Source organism: Nelusetta ayraudi, unplaced genomic scaffold, assembly GCF_046127955.1.
Source record: "Nelusetta ayraudi isolate G7.1 ecotype Tasmania unplaced genomic scaffold, CSIRO-AGI_Nayr_v1 ptg000033l, whole genome shotgun sequence".
Taxonomy (NCBI): Eukaryota; Metazoa; Chordata; class Actinopteri; order Tetraodontiformes; family Monacanthidae; genus Nelusetta; species Nelusetta ayraudi.
Window position 1 is genome coordinate 1,006,660 of NW_027466083.1, and position 25,137 is coordinate 1,031,796.

The 25,137-nt window shown below is 43.9% G+C and overlaps 3 protein-coding genes across 4 annotated transcripts; 1 reads left to right on the forward strand and 2 right to left on the reverse strand.

Annotated features, from left to right (window-relative positions):
• Window positions 1–459: 459 nt before the first annotated feature.
• snrnp35 (small nuclear ribonucleoprotein 35 (U11/U12)) lies at window positions 460–1,677 on the reverse strand. Its single transcript, XM_076031420.1, has one exon. The coding sequence runs from the start codon at window positions 1,546–1,548 to the stop codon at window positions 808–810; it is 741 nt and encodes a 246-aa protein (XP_075887535.1). The 5' UTR covers window positions 1,549–1,677; the 3' UTR covers window positions 460–807.
• Window positions 1,678–2,117: 440 nt separating this feature from the next.
• On the reverse strand, window positions 2,118–5,491 carry bud13 (BUD13 homolog). The gene is made up of 10 exons (XM_076031421.1): window positions 5,335–5,491; window positions 5,078–5,165; window positions 4,576–4,660; window positions 4,198–4,488; window positions 3,796–4,028; window positions 3,608–3,713; window positions 3,358–3,496; window positions 3,037–3,218; window positions 2,846–2,927; window positions 2,118–2,532 (listed from the first exon to the last, which is right to left on the reverse strand). Exons 1-10 carry the CDS (start codon window positions 5,472–5,474, stop codon window positions 2,439–2,441), a joined length of 1,440 nt encoding a protein of 479 aa, XP_075887536.1. The 5' UTR covers window positions 5,475–5,491; the 3' UTR covers window positions 2,118–2,438.
• Window positions 5,492–10,626: 5,135 nt separating this feature from the next.
• On the forward strand, window positions 10,627–24,536 carry nectin1a (nectin cell adhesion molecule 1a). Of its 2 annotated transcripts, none has more exons than XM_076031422.1 (10): window positions 10,627–11,073; window positions 19,229–19,341; window positions 19,764–20,022; window positions 20,558–20,675; window positions 20,768–20,949; window positions 21,068–21,185; window positions 21,296–21,447; window positions 21,993–22,125; window positions 22,218–22,332; window positions 23,568–24,536. In XM_076031422.1, exons 1-10 carry the CDS (start codon window positions 11,022–11,024, stop codon window positions 23,880–23,882), a joined length of 1,557 nt encoding a protein of 518 aa, XP_075887537.1. In that variant the 5' UTR covers window positions 10,627–11,021; the 3' UTR covers window positions 23,883–24,536. The 2 variants fall into 2 exon arrangements, with proteins under 2 accessions (XP_075887537.1, XP_075887538.1); XM_076031423.1 differs by having other exon boundaries at window positions 22,218–22,281.
• The last annotated feature ends 601 nt before the right edge of the window (window positions 24,537–25,137 follow it).

Here is a 25,137-nt window from a genome sequence, read left to right on the forward strand (position 1 = left end):
GTTTTAGGCTCATGTATTTGAATCTAAATAATTAATAAAGTTGAGGAAATTCCTGTCGAATTTTAAAATCAACTGTGACAAAAGTGTACATTCAATGCAGCACTTTATTTGAACACTTTTTGGTATGTTGAAATTATATCATCATGCGAAAGGTTTTTCTTGATATTGGTGCTGTGAGCCGGGCCATTCCGGCATTAGTCAGGTGTGGCTTCCCCTCTTGTGAAAGTGATCCATTTCCCGGCAGCAGTTCAATATGATGAGCTTAATGCTTTAGTGGAGTTCCAGACTAAATGGACTTGAGCTAATGCCGGGAAGGCTTTGTACGTGCTCACAGTCATTATAACAAGAAAGCAATCTAGTGAGTGACTCACAGTGAAAGAAGAAACACTGTGGAGGGCATTGTTTCAGCAGAACACTCTGAGGTGGTCGACTTAGAAAAACAACACTTCACACAAACTATTAATTTCAACTGGTTGTATTTTGTAAAGATTTTCATTGAAAATGCAGCATGGCAGGAGTTTGAGCAGACATAACACACAATCACATGAAAAAAAAAAAAAAAAAATCAAATTGCGACTGAACAGTGGAAACAACTGTCTGAACACTCTTCTAAAATAAAAAAAATAAAAAAAATAAAGGGTAGAGCCATTGCAAAACAAATTTTGTTTAAATGTTTCTGGCAAAAAATACAAATAAAAATGAAACATTGTGGCTTCGGTCTGCAGTTTGCAATGCAATTTCCAAACACTCCTTTGTATCCTTAGTCTGTGACTGGAGAAAGTTCTCGGCACATTATCAGACTATTATTCATCTCCTGTCCCGGTGCCGGCTCCTGTCTCCGTGTCTGCGGTCGTCTCTCTCTCTCTCTCGGTCTCGGTCTCTGTCTCTGTCCCGGTCATCCCTCCTTCCCCGGCTGTTGTACTCATCGTCTCTGTATCGGTCCATCCTGTCTCTTGTCCCTTGTCTTTCCCACTTGCCGCCGCCGCCGCCACCACCACCACCACCTCCTCCTCCTCCTCCCCTGTCCGGCATCAGTCCCACCCCGAGGTTGATGGGTTTCCGGAAAGGCCTGTCCCTCCCTCCGAATCGCAACTGTCCGGATTCTTTCTTCCCTCCCTGGCCGCCCCCGAGCCGTCGGGGCACCCAACCTTTGAGGGTCCTCTCTTGTTCAAAATCCACAAACACCTCCTGCTGATCCACCACCAGTTTGTTCGCGTCCCGACGTGCTCGGACAACAGAGCGCTCTTCCTTGTACTCGACGAAGGCGTATTGTTTCGAGAAGCCGGTGACGATGTCCCGGACCAGTCGGAGCCTCTGGATGTCTCCGTACTTGGCAAATACCTGATGCAGCTTCTCTTCCGTGGTTAGAGGATTCAGGCTCGACACAAACAGCGTGAGGAGCGGGTCTCCAACGACGCCCTTGTTTGGCTTGTATTTGGCACTCATGGCTCTCCATACCGCCCGGTCGTGGGGTTCCACGTCCGTGCCGTCAATGCTGCCAGCTTTCAGCGGGTCGTACACCTTCGCTATTGGGCTCCAGTCTGACATTTTTACACAAAAATGACGGAATACGTATTTTGGCCTCCGAAAAGCTGTCTTCACCGCTTACGCTTCGGTCGCCACGTGTGCATCAACAAAAACATTCCGTTGGGAAAATGGTCCGCGGTACAGAAAGGTTCCCATTCGCCCGCGCGTTTTTTTTTTTATTTTTTACTTTGTATCTTTCGCTCTCTCTCTCTCTCTCTCTCTCTCTCTCTCTCTCTCTCTCTCTCTCTCTCTCTCTCTCTCTCTCTCTCTCTCTCTCACATACGGTTAATAATGAAAAAGCTAAAATTGTTTTGTTTTTAAATTGGCAATGTCAACTTTGACAGCCGTACTTATATTGTACACGTTTTGTTGTAGTGTGTAGTTTAGATAACATACATTAGTTTAATTAATAATATTACTAAACTATCCACATATATTATACTTTAAATTTGCTAGATTAAATCCTAAAATCATTGCCTAGTTATTCAGTCTTACTGGAATGCATATTTAAATATGAAGAAAATCACAATTTTACTTCCATTATTCGGATCATATTTAACCTCTGCACGTAGCAACTGTGAATTTAGCACTCTAATTGTGGATAGTTTTATTGCTGGACACAGAGGCTAGTGAGACAACACCTTACAAAAAATTGTATAATAAAACTATGAAAACCATGTTCACTCATTACAAAAATATACAGTTGGAGTCACAACAAGAGTATGTACATTTTTGTTTTTCAAAGAATATCTGTTGTAAACATGAAGTCTACAAATCATTCTGAATCAAATCAGTGATATCAGTTCTTTAGATGAGACATCTACAATATGTGGAAAATAACTCCATCTAGAATTGAGTCTGGAGAAGATCAGCAGGTTCTCCACTGGCGACTCATTGTTTTCAGAAAAGCATTACATGTCCTCCACGCTCCATTTATAGGCTGCCATCTGAACTGCTTTCTTATCTGCGATTCTTGCGTACCGCTTCTGTTCGAAACCATTCGATCTGTGGGACAAACACACAAATAAACAAGTGTTTTTATGATCCCTATGAACTCTTTCAGGAACAAATGATCTCATGACGTAACAGCAGTCAGGACCATGTATCCAAGATTTTGGTAATTAGTCATCACAATGATCTGTCCGGTCTACTAAAATTCTAACAACCACTTGAAAAGAAAAAATGAAGTTCATGGATGATATAGAAGCTCATTTAACAGAGCAACATGGAGGAACACTGTCCAAGCCCAGATGTATGTGGGTTAAAAGAATAACTTAAGGTTTTTACTCATCACAACATAAATGTAAAATAAGTGTACCTGTTGACTCCATCCCAGCGATAGCCTGGTGGGATATTGAAGCGGTTGGGAGGAGGTGCTGGGCCTTTATACCGCGGTCTCTCTGTAAACCAATAGGAAGAATGTAATTCATGAGTGACGAGTGTTACACAGGGGGACAGAAACTAATTCAACAGGCTAACTAGGGGGACAAGATCCAAAACAACAGAAACCTTTGGTCTTTGGATTTTTTTCTTTTTTCCGTCTGAGCATGGCAGCCATCGGATCTCCGTCCCGTTCCTGCTCTCTCAACATGCGGTCAAGATCCTCATCATCGCGGTGACGTGCAAGTGGCTTCTGAGCTTCAGTGACTGCATCCTCAAGCCTCTGCTGATACATGTCCTTCTGGGCCAACCTATACATATATTTAAAAAAACAACAACAACAACAACAACTAATTTCAATGACTGAAACGTGCTGGCATGACACACTTTGAAATTGTTGCGAGATTAAAATCACATTTGGCAAAATGTGAGAATGTCATTCAGACGTACCCTTTCCCCCACTGAGCATATTTCTCATCTTTGGCTGCTTTTTCTTCATCTTTCTTTCTCTGTTCCTCTCTTTCTGCATCCAAGTTCCTTTTTTTACCACTCTTGTCTCGGAATACCGTTTGGGCATGGCGGGATTCTTCTACGTATAGGAGGGGGAAAAAAGTCACTTTGAATAAAGACCCGCTTGCAAACTTTGGTGAAGGCAAATTTGTATAATATGAGACCCTCGAAAGAGAAAAACTGAACAAACCTTCCAGCGGTTGTTTTTTTTCCATGCGGCGATTCTCCTCCTGTTCTTTTCTTAAATCCACCAAAGAAACCAAACCTGCCTTCCCACCAGAAAGCATCTTTGGGTCCTGATAAGAACATAATGAAATCACATGAGTGAAATTGTTTGGAAACTACCTTTTCATTGGGTTTTAGGAATCATCTTCTCACTTGGGAGTGACCGGGCCTGCGAGGTGGTGACAAATCGTCATCCGAGTTCTTCCTAGTGTGTGTTCGCCTCCTGGGTGGTGACTGATCAGAGTCGGACCCACGGCTCGCTTTGGGACGTCTCCTTGGAGGTGATTGGTCTGAGTCTGAAGCATTTCCTTTCTGTGCCTTTTTCCTCGGAGGTGACTGGTCAGAATCACAATTCTTGGCCCTCTTCTTGACTTTCTGAGATGAATCTAACAATGAAAAATTAATTCACTTAGGACCAATACTGACGGCAGAGGCTGACTGGATTGATGTGGGTTAGTCAACAATTTTACATTACAATCAGCACTTGCTCAGGACTAAATGTTCCATGTCCCCATTAATCAGGACTTTATTTGGCCTCAATATGCACTTATTTACCTTTACTTGGCACCTTTCCTGATTTGCCTGAGCGTTGCCTTGGGGGTGACAAGTCTGGAGAGTCATGGCGAGCTCTTCTTGGGGGAGATGCATCCGGAGAGTCATGGCGAGCTCTTCTTGGAGGAGACGCATCCGGAGAGTCATGGCGAGCTCTTCTTGGAGGAGACGCATCTGGAGAATCATGACGGGTCTTTCTAACAGGAGAACTCTCATTTTCACTGTTTTTATAAGACAATTCGGGTGAATCAGAGGGATTTCTGTCTGATGAAGGTGTTCCCACATCTGAATCAGCTACAGGAGAAAGCAAAACAAGAGTAAGGTAATACGTTTAGTTTGGGCATAGCTTCTTTCTTCTTAGTTTACAATTTCCTCAGTTACCTCCGATCACTTTCCATCTGTTGCTGTTTCTAAAGGCTTCCAGCTGCTTAACTTCAACTGGTCTCTCATCAATTACCTCTGCAACCTAAAAAGACACATTAAACAGTATAAGTTTCACTGGGCGGCATTGAGACATAACTCGACCGTCAATGCTGATTCTCAGCATTATTACATACATATAAGACATGAATGCATACACAGTAAATGAACTTTTTTTTTTTTAAACAAAACTGATTGTGTGGAAAGAGCTTTGCTTTTCCAAGACAGGCACGTCAGAATAGAAGTAAAATGACTGGATAAAAACAAATATAGAATGAAATCAATCCATACACCATTCAAAGGACAACATTTTCGATATTGTTATTTTCAACATCTCCATCTTTTTCGCGTTTCGTAAAGCATTGACAAAAACAACTTTGTCTTAAGAGTAGGAATGTTAAATGCAAACGCCAAAAGCGGACATATATGAATGTGCACAGGACATGGTTTGCAAAAGCCTTACCACTGGAGCTTCATCTTCGTCCTCTTCAACCACTTCCTCCTCTTTCACCATCTCTTGCCAGTCTACATCATCGTCCACTATTTTAAGTCTGAAATTAAGAGAACAACAACAAAAAGTAAAACAACGTCGCAAGCACATTTCATAAACAACTTAAACGCCACTTTGTGCTCCGCAACGAAGCCATCTCAGCTAGCTTGACGGCTAACACGTACAACATGGCCTACGAAATCTCGATTGAAATATGACAAAAGACTCACCCTTTTCCCGGAACCTTGCGTCTTTTCTTTTTTAACTTATCTTTTGTTTTTTTAACACCATCATCACCCGATAAATAACGTTTTAGGTATTCTGCTTTAGACAGCTCAGGTCCCTTTCCCCCACTTGTGGAAGCGGCCATGATGTTGTTCTACAAAACTACGGAAAACGGGAAGGCTCAAAAAAGGTAGTGCTAAATTTTTTTCTTCTTCTTCTTTTGTATTTTTTAATTTTTACTGCTGATACGACAACGTTGTAGATAGTCAAATGACTTGAAACTGATTCAGACTATCAGGAAAAAACCCCGCACATTTGCAACTATATATTACCAAATGTATTTCCGATTGGGTTGTTTATAACCCAACAGGAATCAGGACAATGACTCTGCATTCTTGTAGTTGTATAACTATTTTTACATAATTCATGAGTATCCCCATTTTGCATGACATATTAGTTTGATTAATTATTAACATTATATCACGTTTGAAAAAAAGAAGAAGAAAAAATTATGGATATAAATCAAATTGTAAGGATGTCATACACTGCTGGCCAAATATTTCAAGCTGTCTCATTCGTAGACTCGGTATTAGCTGCGTGACCGCAGTATTATTGTAAGTGCGTTAGGTAGATTGTGTGTGTCTGTGTTTGCACTGGGGAGGAAGTGTGTAGCCCTTGTATGCAATCATTTCCTACCTAAAGAAGATACAATGCTTTTATGACATTTAATCAAACTAATGCAACCCTGTTTTGTTTTTTCTAAGACCTATCTACTTTAGATGGGAATGGGTTTTATCGACTGACGCTGATGGTGCTGATGATTTTCCATCTGAAAGTTTCTCCCTTTACCGCGGACAGCAACCGGCTGAGTGTATTTCATATGAGATCACCGCTCACAGACGATGATGATGTAAGCATTATTGCACAAAGAAAGGTTTTAGATTGTATTTTCAAGGGCTACAGCCAAGTGGGTTAAAGACTTCCATAACATCCTCAGAAATAATGATAAATTACATAAGTTTAAAATAAAATCAGTGACTGAGTCTGTTTTCTGAAGCGGCCCTTATAAACTGGCAGCAGCCTGCCGCCCGTTTCTGTCTTCCTCCTCAGTACTGCTGTGTCATACTGATTCAGTTTCTCAATTAGGAAACAAAATGTATTTCACTCGTTGATGAAGGCCTATAATGTAGTTGACCTTCTCCTACATGCTGAAGCAACTCACAAGTGAGTTGTTTCATGTATGTTTATTCTCATGGTTTTTATACCACATCACTGACTCACAGATGTCGGTGTCCCTATACTTCACAATTGTTTATTGTCACTTACATAATACTGGATATTCTAAAAACTAAAGATATTATTGAGTTAGCTTAGGGTGTGGTCATTGAAAAGACCCCTCCTCTATTTATATGTGTCCCATGTCCCAAGAAACAGAAACTGACAGCACACACAAGTCAACCCTTTTTATTTGAAATAAATGTTACAGCCTGCACAGTTACAGTTTTTGCAACAAAAAAAAGGTGCACAGTTTCTTATTATTCTTTATGAGAATCTGAATTATTTCTTGTCCAAAAAGTATTACCTCAAACATTTCAGTTGACTTTAACGAACAACAAGCTATTGACAGTTTGATCTATGCGTTGGTGTTATGGTGGGATGTTATTAGAGATAAGGATATTGAAGGTGGGGTTGGATGGGAATCAGTGCCAGCCCAAGACTGCATGCTTTCGCTCGTCCTCTCTTTAACCCAGCAGTTGAGAGAAGAGCATCAGGTAGACAATCCAGGAGCAGCAGCTCTGCAGAAACAGGCTTATAGCTGAACATGGGAGGATTTGTTCTGCAGGGGAAAAAAAGCAGGATGGGAACAATTGACAAAAACCTTTTGCAAATCTTTCCCGCAAATTGTCATGTTCCCCCTGGTAAATCCACCTACCTTTTCCCAAAGAAATTCGGGCAGAGATTTCAGATACTTGGCAGAAGAAGGTGGTGTTTTGTGAAAGATTCTCTGTGAAGCCTTTCAGAGTCATTCTGTAGCCAGGATTCTCATACGTTACCTCACTTTTGCCTTTGAACTGATTTTCTGCAGACGATCCAGAAACATTTGTGTTAATAACCAGTTGTTTTTTTTCGTGAGACCACGAAAACTCATAGCTATCAATCCCGCTTCTCTGAGAGTTGATCTGACAGTCCACTCGCAGGTCTCCGTCATCTTCCACGCACACAGTGATGTTTTCGCATTTTGCTGTAGCCAGCAACACTGGGTCAAATCAAACAAGAGCATGTGTAAAAATCAAAAGTTATAGTGCAAAAAGAACAGATTTTTTTTTTTTTTTTGCTTACCTCCTAGTACTCCACACACAAACAGAGACTTAATCATGATGGAAGGCATCCATCCAACTGTGGGGGGAAAAAAAAGGAAAAACAGAGAAGAAACACAGAAAAAAAATCAGTTTACAAATTGTGAGAAATATTCTACTTTGTGGGATTGATGATGAAAGGCTAATTTGGATTTAGAGCCATCGCCTTCACCTCCCAGCAGTAACAGGCTCTTGAGGAAATTTGGGGTGAGGCCAAACACTTTGCCATTGTAACAGCCAAGACAAAAATGGTTAGGAAGTGGAAAACCACAACAACACAACAGACCAAATGACATCATCCCTCTGCTCTTATCAAAAGCATCCTCTTCTGGAAGTTGGGTCCCACTTGAGTTCACATATCAAATTGCAGTCCAACTGTACCTTGACAAGCATATTCCCTTAAGTCTGTTTAATTCCTTGTTTTCTACTCCACCCCTCACATTTTCCCACTGCGATACACACATCTTTGTATTTATCACCAACCGAAATTACAATAATTCATAACGGTGATTTTCTTTTTAAATTTTTTTTTTGTTGTTGTTGCTATTTTCCCTGTGCACCTTGACGGTCCTTGCACATCCACACGTCCCTGATGTAACCTTTACTCCCACATCACTGCAGACGTGCCTCTGTCTTGGAGTCTTACCTCTCGCCGGGGCTGGATGATGGTGCAGCTTTCGCCTGCGTGCTCTTGTCTGGCTGGAGAATAAACTGCTGGAGGTGGTCGCCTCGGTGAGCAGTCCTGCAGAGCGAGGAACTTCCTTTTGGGGTGAGGCTGCGGACACACAGAGAGGTGGAGAGTGTGGGGAGGGACGAGGATGAACCGCATAGCCCTGATTCGTTCCTCTCCTCTACGGTCCCGTGACGGAGGACACGGGGCGGACAGTGCGGACAGTGAAGCAAAACACCATCGCAGTCCTCCGCTGGCTATGATGACGCCGTCTCTCTGTGCACGAGCTGCTCCCATGCAGTGATCTTGGAGAGATTTATATTGCTTTGTCTCGGGTCACATACAAATGGGAGCTTGATAATAATAATAATAATAATAATAATAATAATAATAATAATACTAATAATAATAATAATAATAATAATAATAATAATAATAATAATAATAAATTATTAAACTTAAACCTAGATTTAAATCTGCCTGGTGTACAACACTGACTGTAGAATGGTTTTGGGTTTTGTTACAGTAAGAATTTTCTAGCAATCCGCCTGAAAATAAATCCGGTTTAATGGTTCAATGTCGCCATCATGTGGTCAGTAGAAGAAAATCATCATCATCATCATCATCATCATCATCATCATCATCATCATCATCATCATCATCATCATGTGTTAACTTAGAATGATAGAGATAAAATAAAGAAACATCTCTGAATAACATTATACGATCATTTACACTATGATTGTTCCAGGAATGAGTAAATGGCGAGTGAAAAATAAAGAATAATAAATAATTAAAAAAAGATTCATTTATTCACACTTAGATTCAACCTGCTTATGTTTTTAAAGTGATTGTACTTGCATTATCCGGATATATTTGAATGTATTTTCACTGTGCCCCCTCCTCTCTCTCTCCCCCCCCCTCTCTTATATAGTCTGTTGTGTATCAGCTGATGGTGTAGTGGTCTTTGGGGTGGGTGGGAGAGGGTGGGCAAGCTATGTGTGTATGTATGTATATGTCAATATGTGTGTATCTTTGCTTGTACCTGTATATTCAACTATCTATATAGCTATGCTTATGTGTTCATGTATTCTGTTGTTTGTTTGTTTGTTTTATTTTGGGTCCCCCTTGAAAACGAGATGGTGCATCTCAAGGGACAATCCCCTCAATAAATAAATAAATAAATAAATAAATAAATAAAATAAACTGTGGCAAGCACAGAAGTCCAACAACAAAAAATTGCTTGGGTTGAGGTTGGGGAGGCCGTTTCTCCCAATAGCATCCTTCCAGGTCCCATGTGGGTGTGAAGTCCCCCAGCAGGACAATGCACCCCCGCCCCCTCCTCCCCCCAAACCCAAAGCTGCAGGGAACTCCAACACATGATGGGAATTCAGTAAACCCACACCATCCCGCTGCTGCTCACAGTGGGCAACACCATATTAATGCAGAGTCAAAGCCCTCTGGAGAAGCTGGGTTCCAGAGCTCAAACTGAGCGTGGAGGTGAGCCTGACTACTAGGTACAGGTACCTCTCAACTTCCTGCACAAGCTCAAGCTCTTTTCTTCCCCTTGCATGGTGACATTCCATGTCCCTCGTCAAGGCCCTCGACCTCCACCGCCACCCCTGCCACGATGCACCCGTCCACTACGGCTCCCTCTGCAGGTGATGAGTCCAGCAGGTTGGACCTACGTCGCTTGTTCAGGCTGACCCTGGCCGGGCCCCAGGAAAAGCGTCACAAAGTGGTGAGCACGAAGCACAGAGTGTAGCGTACTAGTACCACAGCGACACCGACTGTTTTTTGTGACAACAACTTTGTAGCCAGGTGTTCATCCCACCCTGTGAGACCTGAAGGCTGCTTCACTGATGCAAAATACTGATCTAATAATGAGTGCTTTAAGGGACTTAAAAAAATAAAAAATAAAAAATAAAAAAAAGGGCTCAAGTGATGTCATAACGCTGTTAGTTGCCAGCACCGGACAAAACATTATCCAGATTGTGCTTTGTGTGTATAAGCACAAATGAGAAGTAATTCTCTTAGTGACGCACCTGCTCTCTCTGAAGGAAAGGATGATAATGTCCAAAGCCAGTGCATCATCCTCTCTTGTCAAGTAACTTTCTCTTTAATAACCACCCCAGGAACGCACTCAGGTGCCTGGTGGGCAGAATCCGAGGTCTTTCCCATTGCGTCACGATTTCCGTTGTTGCGCCGTGCGCGCGCGCCCCCCGCCGCCACCACCACCACCCGCCAAATGCAGGAGCGCGTTGTCTCAGTCCTGGCGTTGACAGTTGCCTGTCGGGACTGAGGGCAGGCTATCACGGAAATAATCTGCCCACGCGTTAATCTGCTTTATCCCGGCCAAGCCCGAGCCTCCAGCCGGCCACAGACCGCCGCGCCGCGCACAGCACTCAGTCAGGGGTCCGGCAGGGAAGGAAGGAGGTGGGGGAAAGTGACACAGGGTTCGGGGGACAACTTTGATAAATCTATCATGCGTTCTGCCGAGGGGTCAGCACTGTGCGCGCACTCTGCGGTTTAGATGGCAACCTGAACGGTGCCAGATTAACAGAGTTGACGCTGAACCCGCCGCCGTTTCATCAGGAGGCACCGACGCGAGTCTTTATAGCGGGAAATTTCACCGCGACGAGAAGCTGGCAACGGCGCTTCGGGCATGGACTCCACTGGATTTTGGATATTCCTGATGACGACTTGTGTTGTTAAAGGTAAGGCGCTCTGCTGTAGCCCCCCCCCCCCCCCCGTAGCGCCAATTAAAATTCACTGAATCTCATCATTTCAGCAGAAGGGAAATGTGATTGATTTATCTTCTCAAACAATGGACGCGTTGTTGTTGTTTTTTTTTATTTATCTCCAAGGGAATGCAAAGGGAAAAACATCAGCTCGTCAGAAGGTTCATACAGTTTTCATGCAGTTCGCCTCAAAACAGTGCGTAGCAGCATAAGTGATAATGAGAATGAGATTGAGAGATTTGTAAAGCGGGCTGTGTGACTGTGTCTCTAATGTTACTGTGTGTACGAATTGGATGTGTTTGCTGTCAATGTGTTAGATACCGGTGTTATTATACCAACAACCCCCTCTTTATGAATGAGCTGCACCTGTAAGGAGTTAACATCTCTTAACTAGTGAACTATTTAAAGGGGAATTCCATTTTAATTAAAGGTGCGCGAGAAGCAGATCAGAAACAGCATTTGAAAGCAAGCTACGCAACATAAAAAAAAAAAAAAAAAAAAATCCCTGTGGATTGGCATATCTGCAGGTACTGTGGCTGGTGTGTGTGTGTGTGTGTGTGTGTGTGTGTGTGTGTGTGTGTGTGTGTGTGTGTGTGTGTGTGTGTGTGTTTCCCCCCACAGCCTGGAAAACCCAAAGGATTTCTCCAGTCAGGCGTCTGATCTGCTACACATCACTGGAGCTCACAGTGTCTTATTCACATTTCATAAAGTGATGGTACAGAGACGTCTAAATATTTGCTTGGTTTTTAATCCGTTATGTAAAATGCATGAGAACATAATTTACTTGAAAATAAATCTTGAAGAATTTTTTTTTTTAAAACTTATTTGACGAAATATAAAAACACAAATGCACGAGCATATGCTGTCTGCTGAAAAAAAAAGGGAACTCAGCCTTGTGTGATGTCACTAGGGGGATGGATGCCTCTACCAGGTTATGGACAAGCACCCTCAGATGTTGTGCCAGGTGTTTGTTCCACCCTTAAGAGCACTTTGTGTCTGCCCTGCGTTTGCTTCCTAGCAGCATCACTTTTTAACACAAAGCTAAAGCCTGGCATTTTCTTTGCCAGAGGCTCTAAACAGAGGACTAAAATAACCATTTCCTGGAGATCCGTAGAGGTTTTATGAATAATTGATCATGCAAAGCTTGTGCAGGGATTGAAGCGAATAACTTAGAATGGCTCTAATAGTGCATCTTTAGACACAAACACCAACAACTATCAACAAAGTGCAAAAACGGAAATCATTTACCTCAGAATGTTTAGCAGACTCCTGATACTAAATAGCAAATGCGCATATACTGTATATATATATATATATATATATATATATATATATATATATAAATATATATATATATATATATATATATATATATATATTTATATGTATATATATATATAGATTTGCTGTCTGTACAAGAATACCTGCGTCACCTCTTTCACACTGTACGGAGCAGTCAGCCAGTGGCTGTGCGCATCACTCTCCGGCCAATCAAAGCGCACTTGCTTGTCTTCAGCCAGGCGCCCTGATCTAATCACACTGACATGTGGCTGCCACTGCTACAGGTGGCATCCCCCCACATCTCACGCCAGCATTTGAACGGGACCTCTCCTTGCTGGAACAGTCGCGGCCGTGGGACCAATGAGCCAAACGTACGGCGTTCACCAGAGCGGTCGGCGGTGGCGAGGAAGTGAGGCGGCGGTGGCGGTGGCGGAGGCGGAGGCGGAGGCGACGCACACTTTGCCCGAAGACAAAAGCGATTGCGGCGGCATACGGAAGTGTTAAGCTGCCCGAGAGATCTGCTCTGATTGCTTTTTTCCTCCCGGTCAGCGATAAACCCGTCCTGTCCGTGGTGTGGGCAGTAATTTACTGGTATACATACATGTGTGTATGTGTCCGCTACTGGGGCTGTGACATGTGTGCCGGATTGTGTTGGCGAAGGGCAGAGCAGTGGATTAGAGCTGTGCTGGGCCCAGGAAGGGTGCAACTGCTTGACGCCTGCCAAGTCACAGCCTTCCCGCTGCTGCCGCTGCTGCTGCCGCCGCTGCCGCTGCCGCCGCTGCTGCCGCTGCATATATGTGGAGCTGCCGCAGAGTCGTCTCCGCCGCAGGCCTGTCAGCCTCTGTTGGGGCTGTGGGGGGAATTTGCAGGTTGTCACCGCTACTGTTTTGCAGCCCGCTCAAAAGTTTTGGAATCCTCCCCCGCAGACAGGCGGGACGGGCTGGCTGAGACTGGCAGACAGGCTCATGAGTTTTTTGGTATAATCCACCATCCACAGCTGGAACACACAGACGCTAGCCACCCAAATAATCCAGAGTAAACAAACAGGCCGTCTGTCCCCTGTCCGTGTTGTGGGCCTCCTCTTTTTTCTGTACCTCCGTCTCCAGTTTTGGCCCATCTCAGCCGTTTTGTTCTCTCTCTCTCTCTCTCTCTCTCTCTCCCTCTCTCAATCCCTTGTTCTTTCACCGTTCATTTGCCTCATCCCGCTCTGCCTTTTCCTCCTTCGCTCGGCTCTCTATTCTGCTCCCGTGTCCCCAGATGCGACGGCGACAGTCATCATAATCCCGTGAGCTGCCCGCTGAACACCAGCCAAGTGCACACTCCATGCTCCGGCAGTGGCACGGAGATTACACACCCACACAGACACACTCTCATGTAGCAGTGCGTGCACACGGATCTCAATCAAAAATAATGAGAGATTATAATCAGTTCAGGGTAATATGAGGAGAAAACAAATGTTTCCCATCTTTGACCCGGTTTTTCAATCAGGCAAAGTGGGAATGAGCGCACGGGATTTGGCAAAGTGGACGCACGCTGTGCATTTATTTTGCCTCCGTAAAATCAAAAAAAGCGCTTTGCTCCGAGGTTGCAGCCTCGCCACGGCTACGGCAAAGAGCCGCTATTGTTTTAGTCCGTTGCATCGGCTGCGTGTTCATTTCTCACCCGCTGGGAGTTTATGCTGTTGTGTCAGATGGTTTTCACTCAGGTCCTCCTCGCATTCTAAGTCCCGAGGCCTAAGACACAGACATTGTGTGTAATCTCCAATCAATCACAGATTTGATGGCCCAAAGATTAAAGAGTTAAGCCATCCTTCCTTTTTTTCCTCGTCTCGCTGTGCCTTTCATTCCCTCTCATCTGTCGTACGAGGTCAGTCCCCCCCACTCTGCCCCCGTGTGTGCGGCTGCGCTTGTGTAAGCCAAGTGCTCGAGGATGCCGATAGTTTCTGCAGCCTTTTATCGTCACAGTTAATGTGATTATCGTAATTAATCGCACCACGACAGGTAATGATCAGCCTTATATTTTTAGTTGCAGACACACACTTGGTGAAATCCCTCCTTAAAATAAGACACTTGTGTGTGACAGAATAGCCGAAGGCTCTCTTTATAGTGGTGTATCTCATCATAGTGTTCATTTAGGCCAGTGGTCAGGCCATGAAGCCAGATAGTGCTTATTTTTCTGTGCCTATGTGAAACTAATATAGTTGCTTGAAAAGAAAACTCTTTAGCACGCCTGTAAAACTGCTTCTTGGTGAATAGCTGTAAAATATTAGACCTGCTGTACTGTGTAATGATCCTTAATTTTAGCCACAGTTTCAATGAATTTCAAATAACAAAAAACAAAAGCAAAATCGGCACACTGAACACAATTAGGAGTTACTCAAAGCAAAGTGTTAGTTTCAACTCTGAAATGAAGTCGTTCTAGTTTAATTTAACCGGAGGTAACGTTGCATTAAAACCGTCTCCCATGGCTGTGACTGAGCCAGTCAGCCAGAGTAAGTAGCTGAGTGTAATTAAAGCGCAGCACACGTGCAAAACCTGAGCTGCGGACACTTCTGCCTCAGTCGTGCCAGGGAGATTGTTGTCGACGCAGGTGGCTGTTAAACAATGACTTGTTGTCTGCCAAAGTACGCATAAAGTCGGCCGTAGCATAATTTGCATGAGGAAGTGGAGTGAAAGGAAGCTCGACGGAGCCTTTTCTCATCGGTGTCCTGCCTGAAAACAAGAGCAGCCTTCCTTTGTTTCTTCCACACTGCGATGCGCGTTTGAGAAAAAGGCCAGAAAAGGCTTTGCCCCATGGTGAGCGCGAGGGAAGAGATGGAGGATAACCACTCCACAGGATACAAACAGAAAAGCCTGACAGCTCACTGCCGTGCTGTTTCTGCTCCGGCGTGCTGTGCATTCAACTGTGGGACAATATTGCCATTGTTTTTGCGCCGTTCCCATGGACGTCACTTGCCCGTGTGCCGCTGCTGCTGTTTTTGGATTATGGCCGTTGGGACTGGTGAGGTCATTTCCCATCGTTTACACAATGGGAGAATGTGAATGGGCACCGGGTAGGAGAGCCGTGGGCCCGGCAAGATATGATAGTCGGTGGTTTTCACCCTTAGCTCACCAGAGCCTCCACAACAGAGCACAGAATGGGGACTCTGTGTGTGTGTGTGTGTGTGTGTGTGTGTGTGTGTGTGTGTGTGTGTGTGTGTGTGTGTGTGTTGTCATGGATAAGGGCATGGGATAGCCATGAAAGGTAAAAGCAGCAGGACATAATAGTAAACACTGGCAGGTCAATCGGACAATTGGTGGATGACGTGCCGCTCATGCTAGTCAGCCACTGCTCAGTGGTTCTGCTTCCACCCAGGCGTCCATCTGGTTGCAAACTGCCCTCTTTTCTTCTTTAGTGCAGCATCTTTTCCTGAGAATAATAATCAATGACAGTTGTGGACGGCGAGTAGAGTGCAGACTGTGAGTTATGAACACAGATTACCCAGCGTTTTGCACAGATTGGTGAAATCAATATACAGAATTGTGGACACTTGACAATCTATGTGAAAATCGCAGAAGAAAAATCTTGAATAAACTAAATCTGCATCCATTAAACTTTGTTAAGGACGCGATGGTCCATTGCACAAAGGACAAGCGTTAAAAGACAACCAGATACAAAAGAAAATGAAAAACAAAAAACAAAAAAACAGAAACAAAAAATAAAAATTCATTCATTCATTCATCTTCTATACCCGCTTATTCCTATTCAGGGTCACGGGGGTCTGCTGGAGCCTCTCCCAGCTGTCTTAGGGCGAAGGCAGGGTGACACCCTGGACAAGTCGCCGGTTCATCGCAGGGCAAAACTAAAAATGTTATCACATAACTACATAAAGGCTGAGACGCCAATGATTCCACATCTTTGACAAGAACCTGCTCAGTATGGAGATGATGCTGTTCAGAGTCCGACAACCTGCACACGCATATGCAGTCCAGCAGAGCAGGTGGGCACACCAACACGACAAACATCTGGCTCCATCCTGGCACTTTGAGCAGCAGCCTCCTCCCATCATTACATGCAACCATAAGTTTCTGCATACCGCTCCTTCCATAGCGACGCCACAAGTGGGCAGTACACATGGGGGTGCAATAAGCTTTCAAAAGTGTCGTCTTCACTTGTACAGAGTACATACCAAACTTGCAAATGAGTGCATTTGCTTGTGCATACGTAGCGCAACACTGTCTGTAAATGTCCCGATCATTGGACGGGTCATCGATAATATAGTGTCCTAAATATTTAGCCTCAATGCACACTTTGAGGACGGCGCCAGACTGAAAGAAGTCAGCAAATGACAGTTTTCCATCCTCTGCATTATTCCAACAAAAGCATGCTGGAGCCGCGAGCTACTGTATATGTACTCACAGCAACAAATGGGGCATCAATTACTTGATGCTGCGACTTTTTAATATTCTAAATGCTGTAATCTACTCCCACTGCTGCCTGTCTTTCCGCCCACTGACCCCCACCATGGCAAGCAACGGCTTTGTCGTGGAGGGATGTTTGACACAGTGAACTCCTGCTTGCATGCAGAACTATTAAACTAATCAGAAAATCTAGTATCGCTTATGTGGTTCAGCAGGGGTTTGGGTTACACGAGGAAGTCTCACAGAGACGTATATATGCAGGCGTATATGTGATGTATATATGCAGGCACTTATGTGCGCGTTTTGACAGAATAAACAACAGACAGTCGTCTGTTATACATTCAGGACATTGATGCATGACCACACTAAAAGGAATGTCATTGCCATTTTGTTGATGAAAGCATTTTAGAGATTTGGATTTTAAATATAAAAAAGGAATTAGATGATGATTCTATTGAATAAACTCTAGCAGACGCCCACATTTCTGTATTTTACAGTAAAAAAAAAAAATGCTACAAAGTAACTACAAAGTACAAACAAATGAAAAAAAATAAGACGGTGAATTCAGCTTTTGAACAGAAAAGCTTCTCACTGAGGTTTTACTGTGACATCATCAGCTACATCAGAATATCAAATTTGATACGTGGACATTTCTATTTCCATAAGTACTGCTGAATAAATACATTAAACAGCTTCTTTTTTCTTTTTTTTTTTTTAAATGTGGCCCAGAACAAGCAGGTACACAGAGAATAGGATTGGAACCAGAAGTGACCCTCGGGTCGTTCCTCAAATTAAGCCTTGTCTAAACCAATCAGCGGAGCCACTGGGGAACCTACAGTGCACATGGACGGGACAATGCTGTTGTAAAGTGAACAAAACAAAGTCCGACAGTCGTCATTGTCTCAGCAGCGGCGTCCAAACTAATTAAAGAGAGATAATGTTAATGCCCTAAGAGGCGTTACTAGTTATGCGGTATTGTTTTGTGTTGTAATGTATTTTTATTTATTTTATTTTTATGACTTTTAAACTTCTAACTGTTGTTTTTAAATTGTCGCAACAGCTCCAATTAGCTGTAAGAAGGTTCATTGCTTTGGCGGTGGACAGAGTGCTCCTGTGAAACAAACTTTGTCACTTACTGTGTTTGTTAGTATTGCAAAAATTAAAATGCATATATTACCAGTACATATTCATAATGTGGGTCAAAGTGTTATGTTCTGGTGACGAGTGGAGCACGTATGGCTTGGCTTAGCCTCAGGGGCTGCTTGTTTGATGGGGAATATGTCCATAAAACTGATGGATCAATCAATACGGCTCCATTAATGACCTGAAAATATTGGTTTACAAACTGAGCCATGGGGCTGTGGGAGCTCTTCATGTTTTTCTAAGCCCTATACGCCAAAGATGTAAAGCTCCATTGGAACGTGGTCGTTCCTATTGTCACATGGAAATTGTCCTTACATGGGAATAATGTGAGTGTTTGCTTCTCTGTCTCTCCATGCCAGCCATGTGGTGCACTCATGACCTGCCTCGAGTGTCATGTCAGCTACAATAATGGATGGATAAGTGACTGTAGAGCTGAATAATGTGTACGTTTACCACGACAGTCTTAACAGTTTATTTTTCAATGCTATTTGTAGCCGACATCTGATCGTATTATGATCCCTGCCTTTATATTTTTCTGCTTTAGTACGCAGTATGCAGACTGAATACATTGTACAGTAATACTTGTTTCAGAAAAGGATATTTCCACAATGACATTGTTTTTTTGGTAACTCGTATATAAGATTAAACAACCTCTAGCATCCCCAAAAAATTAAATAAAAATGAAAATCAACGTTATAATGATATCTTATATCCACCAATGTAAACGGCTGAAACATATCTTTAAAATTTTCAAAGACAAAGTGCAGACGGTTGCCTCAACCTTGTGGACTAAGATGACCTGGACCACTAAGAAGCTTCATAGACATTTCAAAGACTGAGGGTTTCTTTTCTTTCATAATCACCCCAAATCCAAAGTATCACCCTTGCAAAATGTCTTTCACCTCTGGATATTTCACTGCAGTGCAAGTAAACTCTGTGCTGGGGGAAACTTGCTCCACAAGTGTATTAACTGACAGTTCATTTGACCAACACAAGTAAACACACGTGACTCACGTGTGCCAAGGAGGGGGGTGTGGCTGTGCTGTGGATTTGTTGAAGGGGATCAGTAAGTCAGTGGGAACAGTCACAAAGCAAATCGCACTTATTTATATCTCACTCTAATCCCAAAGCTTTGAACCCAGCTCGCCTCTCACGCCGCTGAAATCTATCACCTTTGACAGCTCAGCGCACTTTATCAGCTCAACCACAGTCTTGTGCCACTGTGCACTCTCCCCCCCCCGCCCCCCCCTGCGTCTTTGTACGCAGCATCGCAGCGTTGCTTAAACTCGCTTGTGTCTCTGGCCCAGGAATAAATGGGCAGACTGTGCAGGTGGACGACGGGCAGGCCGGGTTCGCCGGCTCAAAGGTGGATCTCCGCTGCCGCTTCATCAACAGCAACCCGCCTGTCAAAATCTCACAGGTGAGTAGTGGATGTTGAAACAACTGGATTCTTTGGAGAGAGAGAACCTGCCTCACTCAAAGGTGAAACGGTGAAAAAGTTTGTTTTTTTCCTTGTAGATCTCACATCTGAAGTTTCCCTCTGTTTAGGAACCAGCTTTTTGATTGACAATTAAAAAAAAATGTGATAGCTGCAAACCTTACAGACAAACATCTTCACTTCTGAAAGCTGAAGGTTTTTCCTCTGTTACGTGGAAAACTATGTCTTAATATTTACAGCACTGGGCAGTGCGGTGCCACAGTGGATCACTGTCCAATCAAAGGCTAATGGGCTAAAAAAAACGACACTATAATTGCAGGAAAATAAATCAACATGCAAGCAGATATTCTGGCCATCACGTTCTAAAGCTCATCTTGACTTGCCGTCCATCCTTCTCCATCAAGGTGACCTGGCAGAAGCTGGTGAACGGCACCAAGCAGAACGTGGCCATCGCCAATCCCGCGTTGGGCGTGTCCGTGGCGCCGCCATACAGGGACCGCGTTGCCTTCAAGAGCGGCGCCGTGAGGCGGCGGACGCCGACTCTGGAGGACACCACCATCACCTTCTCCTCGCTGCGCCTGGCTGACGAGGCCACCTACATCTGCGAGTACACCACGTTCCCCGCGGGGAACCGGGAGAACGCCGTCAACCTCACAGTCTACGGTGAGACGGATGCAGGGGTGTAAAACTTCAAACGTGGGGGAGCTTAGAAATATGCTAATGTGTTATTGATGAACCGAGGAATGAATGTGCTCATAGCAAACAGTGCGTTGTCCAACATTTCACTCTCAAAGCCTGTTCAACTTTACATTTATTCATTTTGATCTACTCTTTGGAATAAATAAGGCTACGTGTCATTTTCAGTTCTAGTTAGGATTTTTTCTTATTTAAAAAATGAAACAAAAAGCAATTTTTTCTCGAAGCTCAAGACACACAGTGACAGTGTACTTCCCAGTGTGTACAGCAGATTCGGGTTGCAGACGTTACACAGTTCTAATTGAAGAGGAAAATCAAGCACGCTAGGAAATGCCAACACAGTTTGCTCTTGATTTTGCTGCTCGTGAGAAATGTTACATTTTAGATTTTAAATCCTAATCATCGCCTCGTTTTAATTTATTTAGACTTTTATTTATCCGTACGTGCTGCTGAACAGAACAATTCAAGCTCGTCTAAAGTTTTCTGTGCGCCGTCTCCTCAGTCCGCCCAACAACTCAGATGAGCTTGTCCACGCCGACGCTGGTGGCGCGTTCCGCCAATGTGAAAACACCTGTGGCCACCTGCATTTCAGCCAATGGGAAGCCCGCGGGTTCCATTAGGTAAGTGCAATGTGATGTTTTTTTTTTTTAATTTTTTTAAATCAGAGCATGTTGTTAGTCAGCCCCAACCGACCCCTCGTTGACTTGAGCAGGTGGGAGACGAGCGTGCCGGGAGAAGTCAGCACCCGCGAGTACAGGAACTCTGACGGGACCTTTACCGTTCAGAGCGACTACATTCTGGTGCCCAGCAGAGAGACGCACAAGGAGACGCTCACCTGTGTTACCAGCTACAACGAGGAGGTCTTCACCGACAGCGTCACCCTTGACATTCAGTGTAAGTCTGCCAAAACAAAATGCCAGAAAAATAGAATTAAGAAAAACAAAGCAACACAAGATTTTTATCTGATTTTTCTCTCTGCCTTTTCTTCTTGGTGCTCATGTTTTCGCACCAGACGAACCAGAAGTTACAGTAGAGGGGTTTGATGGAAACTGGTACATCAACCGAGAGAACGTCCAGCTGAGCTGCCAAGCTGACGCCAACCCGAGCGTCTCGCTGTATCAGTGGAGACTGTGAGCGCCACGGCATCACACTTACTAACGCAAGCTAATGTAAACACGCGGCTCGACAGCCTTCAGGCCTGATTCTTCCTGAATCCTGTGCTCCCTCACACGCTCTGCAGGGTAAACGGCTCGCTGCCGAGCAACGTCGAGATCCGAGACAACGTCCTTATCTTCAAAGGGCCGCTGACGTACGACGTGCAGGGCACCTACATGTGCGACGCAACCAACAGTATCGGGACGCGGTCGGCCTCGGTGGAGGTCAGCATATTAGGTAGGTCTGCCTGGAGACGGAGGGTAACGCTTCAGTCCATTCAGCAACCTTGCTGCCTGACAGACTACGGAAGAGGAGAAAAAAAAAATATTTGGAAGGGTTTTGTTTTTCTTTTCAAGTTTCTATTTCGAGAATGAAGTTGAAATTTCAAGATTTAAGTTGAAATTTTGAGAATAAAATCAAAATTTCTAAAGTTGAAATTCCAAGAATAAAAGTTGAAATTTTGAAATTGAAATTTCGAGAATAAAGTAAAAATTTCACAATTAAAGGCAAAATTTTGAGATTAAAGTTGAAAGGCTCTGTGCACAAGTCGAGTTTCCTGTTTACTTCCATTCACAAAATTTCAACTTAAAACTCGACATGGAAACGTCATAAAAAAATAAATTTAAAAAAATCTCTTTCCTGTAATATTTATTTTCTTCTTCTGGCCCTATTTCTCTTTCGTAGACAGACACTGACCAGCTAACTGAACCTCTGCAGACTTCTCTTCCTGCAGAGCAGCAGGAACCTGTGACTTTTTACTGATGCCCGTTTGCGTCCTCTAGACAAGCCGCAGCCGCAGATCGCAACGCGCGACGTCATCAGCGTGATCGCTCTGTTGCTGGCTGCCGGGGTGCTCATGGGCATTACCATCACAGTGCTGGTGCTCAAGATACGAAGCCGGAAGGACGACACCTCGTACGTGCACGCTCCACCGCACTCCCAATTTTCCCAGCACACACTCCGTGTCCTGCATTAACAATTTCAACGCTGTTTTTTCTCCCCTTCAGGGGCGACTCACCTACTAGAAAACTGGCACAGCCCATAAGGAAAAGACCGGGAGATGACATCCAGGCAAGCAATGTCCAAGCAAACCCTCTTGCAGACATGTGGATAACAGAAAAAGTAAAACAGAAGAACTTAGCTTATTTAGAAAGATTAAAGTTGAAGTTTCTCCTGAAGTTTGTCATTTTCAATCCTGAATTACCTCATGATTTGTAAAGTAGTCTGTTGAAGGTGACTGTCCGGCAGGGACTGAAGGCAGGACTTTATTGGATTCACCAATGACCTCTAAACAGAGTGACAAATCAAAAGGCTGTGAAATTCCTAAGATATCCCATCCTCAGAAGAGAGAATTCAAAACTCTGAATAGTCTAGAGGGAAAAAAGGGGGAGGAATAAAGGCTAAGAAACTGTAGCAAACACAAATCGTTCCGACAGGAGGAAAAAAAGACCTAATGTGAAATTACCCAAAACATAATAAAACCTAAGAAAAACTATGAAACCTTAAGAACGAAATCAAAATCACTCTTAAAGAGGAAAACACACAGCTATGAACAGAAACTATAACTAGGATTCTAAAGTAAGCAACAGAAGTGACAAACAAAAAACCCTCGTCTCCTAGGAACAGACACGGGCTCATGTGAGGCATCTCTGTGACTGTGGACACGGGCTGAGAACAGGCTTGAGTGAACTGACCTACAGACAGCCTGGCACCAGACAAGAGAGACACAGACTATTTAAGCACATGGAGGGTAATGGGGAACAGGTGAAGACAATCCGTAATCAGGGCAGACACACAGGTGACACATGAGGGAGGGCAAGTGCTCTCAAACGAGAGGAGAGTCAGTGTCTTTTCAAAATAAAACAGGAAATTATGCATTCGTCCCATCATCCCCTGAGGGAGCAGTGGGCAGCAGCAGCACTGGCTAATCTAACCCCCCACCGCCAACCCTGAACACTGAGGGCCAAGCAGGGAGACAATGGGGACAGTTTTTACAGGCATGACGTATCTGGGGATCGAACCCACAACCTACCAGTCTGAGGGCAGACACTCTACCACTAGACCACTGAGCTGGACAGGACTAAAAAAAACACACACAACAATCCAAACCTCACCACAGTGTGACAAGTATGAAAGTATGAAATAATAGTAAATATCTGAAGGCCTAAATCTGACTTTGGAGTGAAAGAGTGTCCAGCGTTTTCTCTAGAGATGCACTTTAGATCAAGAGGTCAAGAGGTCACATACATCTAAAGGCCCAAATCTGACTCTAAAGTGAGACGTGTAAGCTGAGTCTCGTGTGCTGTGTGTCTTGTGCAGAGCTTCACTTTAGTTCTGACTTTAGTTCTGACTTGCAGCACTCCGGCCGCTTTTACGAGGAGCTCCCAAACACGGCAGACTACGTGAGCTACCGACTGGCCTGCAACAAGGAGGACTACCCGGAGCCCTACTCCCCTCCCATCAACCCTCCTCTCTCCTTCCTGCCTCAGCAGCCCTACCAATCGCAAACCACCACGGCCACCAGCAGCAGCACCAGCGGCGCCACCCCCAAAAACACCTTCTCTCCCCCCTCGCACACCACGGCCGTCTTTAAATACCCCTCGGTGCAGGGGCTGTCGTCCCCGCCCCCGGGAGTGGCGGCGTACACCTTCCCCAAGGAGCAGTACGTCTGAGGCCAAAAGAAAAATCCAAAACAAAACAAGAAAACCTCCTCCGCGTGGCTCAGATGTGAACGCTTCCTCTGAGGAGGCTGTTGGTTCACCCGGACAGAAACTCTCTGCACTGCCTGCACCGCTGCGGTCGGCTCTGGAAGTCAAACGACAATGCAGCTTGTGTTTTTGTTTGTTTGTTTGTTTGTTTTTTTTCATTCTGACCGTCACTGGTTGAGTTATGTTTAACCTGAAAATATTTCCAACTGAATGAATAGAGTTATATCTTGATGTCTGACTGTCGATGACCTGTCCTTTTACTTTTGTAAAAAAAAAAAACTGAAAAAAGAGAAAGCAAAAACAGCAGATTGTATTTCACCAGTATATCTTTATCCCGTCATACACAATCCTTTGATAATCCGAAGCAGACCTCTCCTTTTGACTGAATGTCCTGTTCTGATGTCATGCATTTATTTGTGCTTGTATTTTGTATCATGCATGCTTTTCTTTGACGAGCAAAAAAACAAACAAAACATTTTTATTGACAGAGGACGTTTTGTTTATTTATAAAAATTGATGTTTTTCTTTGTGGTCTTCCGTGGTTTATAGTATTCATTGACACTGGTTGTTGGATGAGCCTTGAATTTTTAGCGTTTAAATAAAAACCGTTCAAAGTGATATTGACCGTGGTTGAACTTGAACTCCAGCCAAATGAGTCTTGGAAACAAGAACGTTTTTTTGTTTTTGTTTTTTTTTTTTATCTCTGCACGCAAATTCATTTCCCTCCATTTTCCCCTCTTTGGGCAGCCACACACTATAAATGGGGCAATAATATAATAAACCAGTATTTAGTCATTTACTGTCAAAAAGAGCAACAAAACAAATAAGGCTGAGACCCAGTTTCCAAAGTAGTGCATGCAAATGAATGCAAATGTGTAACACTGCTTTAAATCAAATGGAATCAAATGTTATTTGTATAGCAACCTTTCAGACATGAAATGCAACCCAGGGTAAAATGAAATAAAGATTAAAGCGCTGCAAAAATAAAAACCGTGCACCGGCACTGAGGGACCGTAAGAGCAACCAGCCACCCGGGGGGAATCATCCACACTGAGAGGGTCCCCGGAATGATGACACCCCAATCAGCACCCCCAAGAGGAAGCACTGGATCTAAAAAAAAAAAATATGGCAAAGGAAGAGAAAATAGCAGTAATAATAAATAAGTAAGATAAATGAATAAAAAGATCTCAAAGCTATAAGACAGTGGAGTAAAAATAAG

Coding starts and splice junctions, on each gene's coding strand:
- snrnp35 (XM_076031420.1), bottom strand. CDS start 1,548: ATGTCAGACTGGAGCCCAATAGCGAAGGTGTACGACCCGCTGAAAGCT.
- bud13 (XM_076031421.1), bottom strand. CDS start 5,474: ATGGCCGCTTCCACAAGTGGGGGAAAGGGACCTGAGCTGTCTAAAGCA. Junction 3,497..3,607: donor AAAAAAACAACCGCTGGAAG/GTTTGTTCAGTT, acceptor TCCTATACGTAG/AAGAATCCCGCCATGCCCAA. Junction 3,219..3,357: donor TATGCTCAGTGGGGGAAAGG/GTACGTCTGAAT, acceptor ATATATGTATAG/GTTGGCCCAGAAGGACATGT.
- nectin1a (XM_076031422.1), top strand. CDS start 11,022: ATGGACTCCACTGGATTTTGGATATTCCTGATGACGACTTGTGTTGTT. Junction 20,676..20,767: donor AAGCCCGCGGGTTCCATTAG/GTAAGTGCAATG, acceptor TGACTTGAGCAG/GTGGGAGACGAGCGTGCCGG. Junction 22,126..22,217: donor AGCCGGAAGGACGACACCTC/GTACGTGCACGC, acceptor TCTCCCCTTCAG/GGGCGACTCACCTACTAGAA.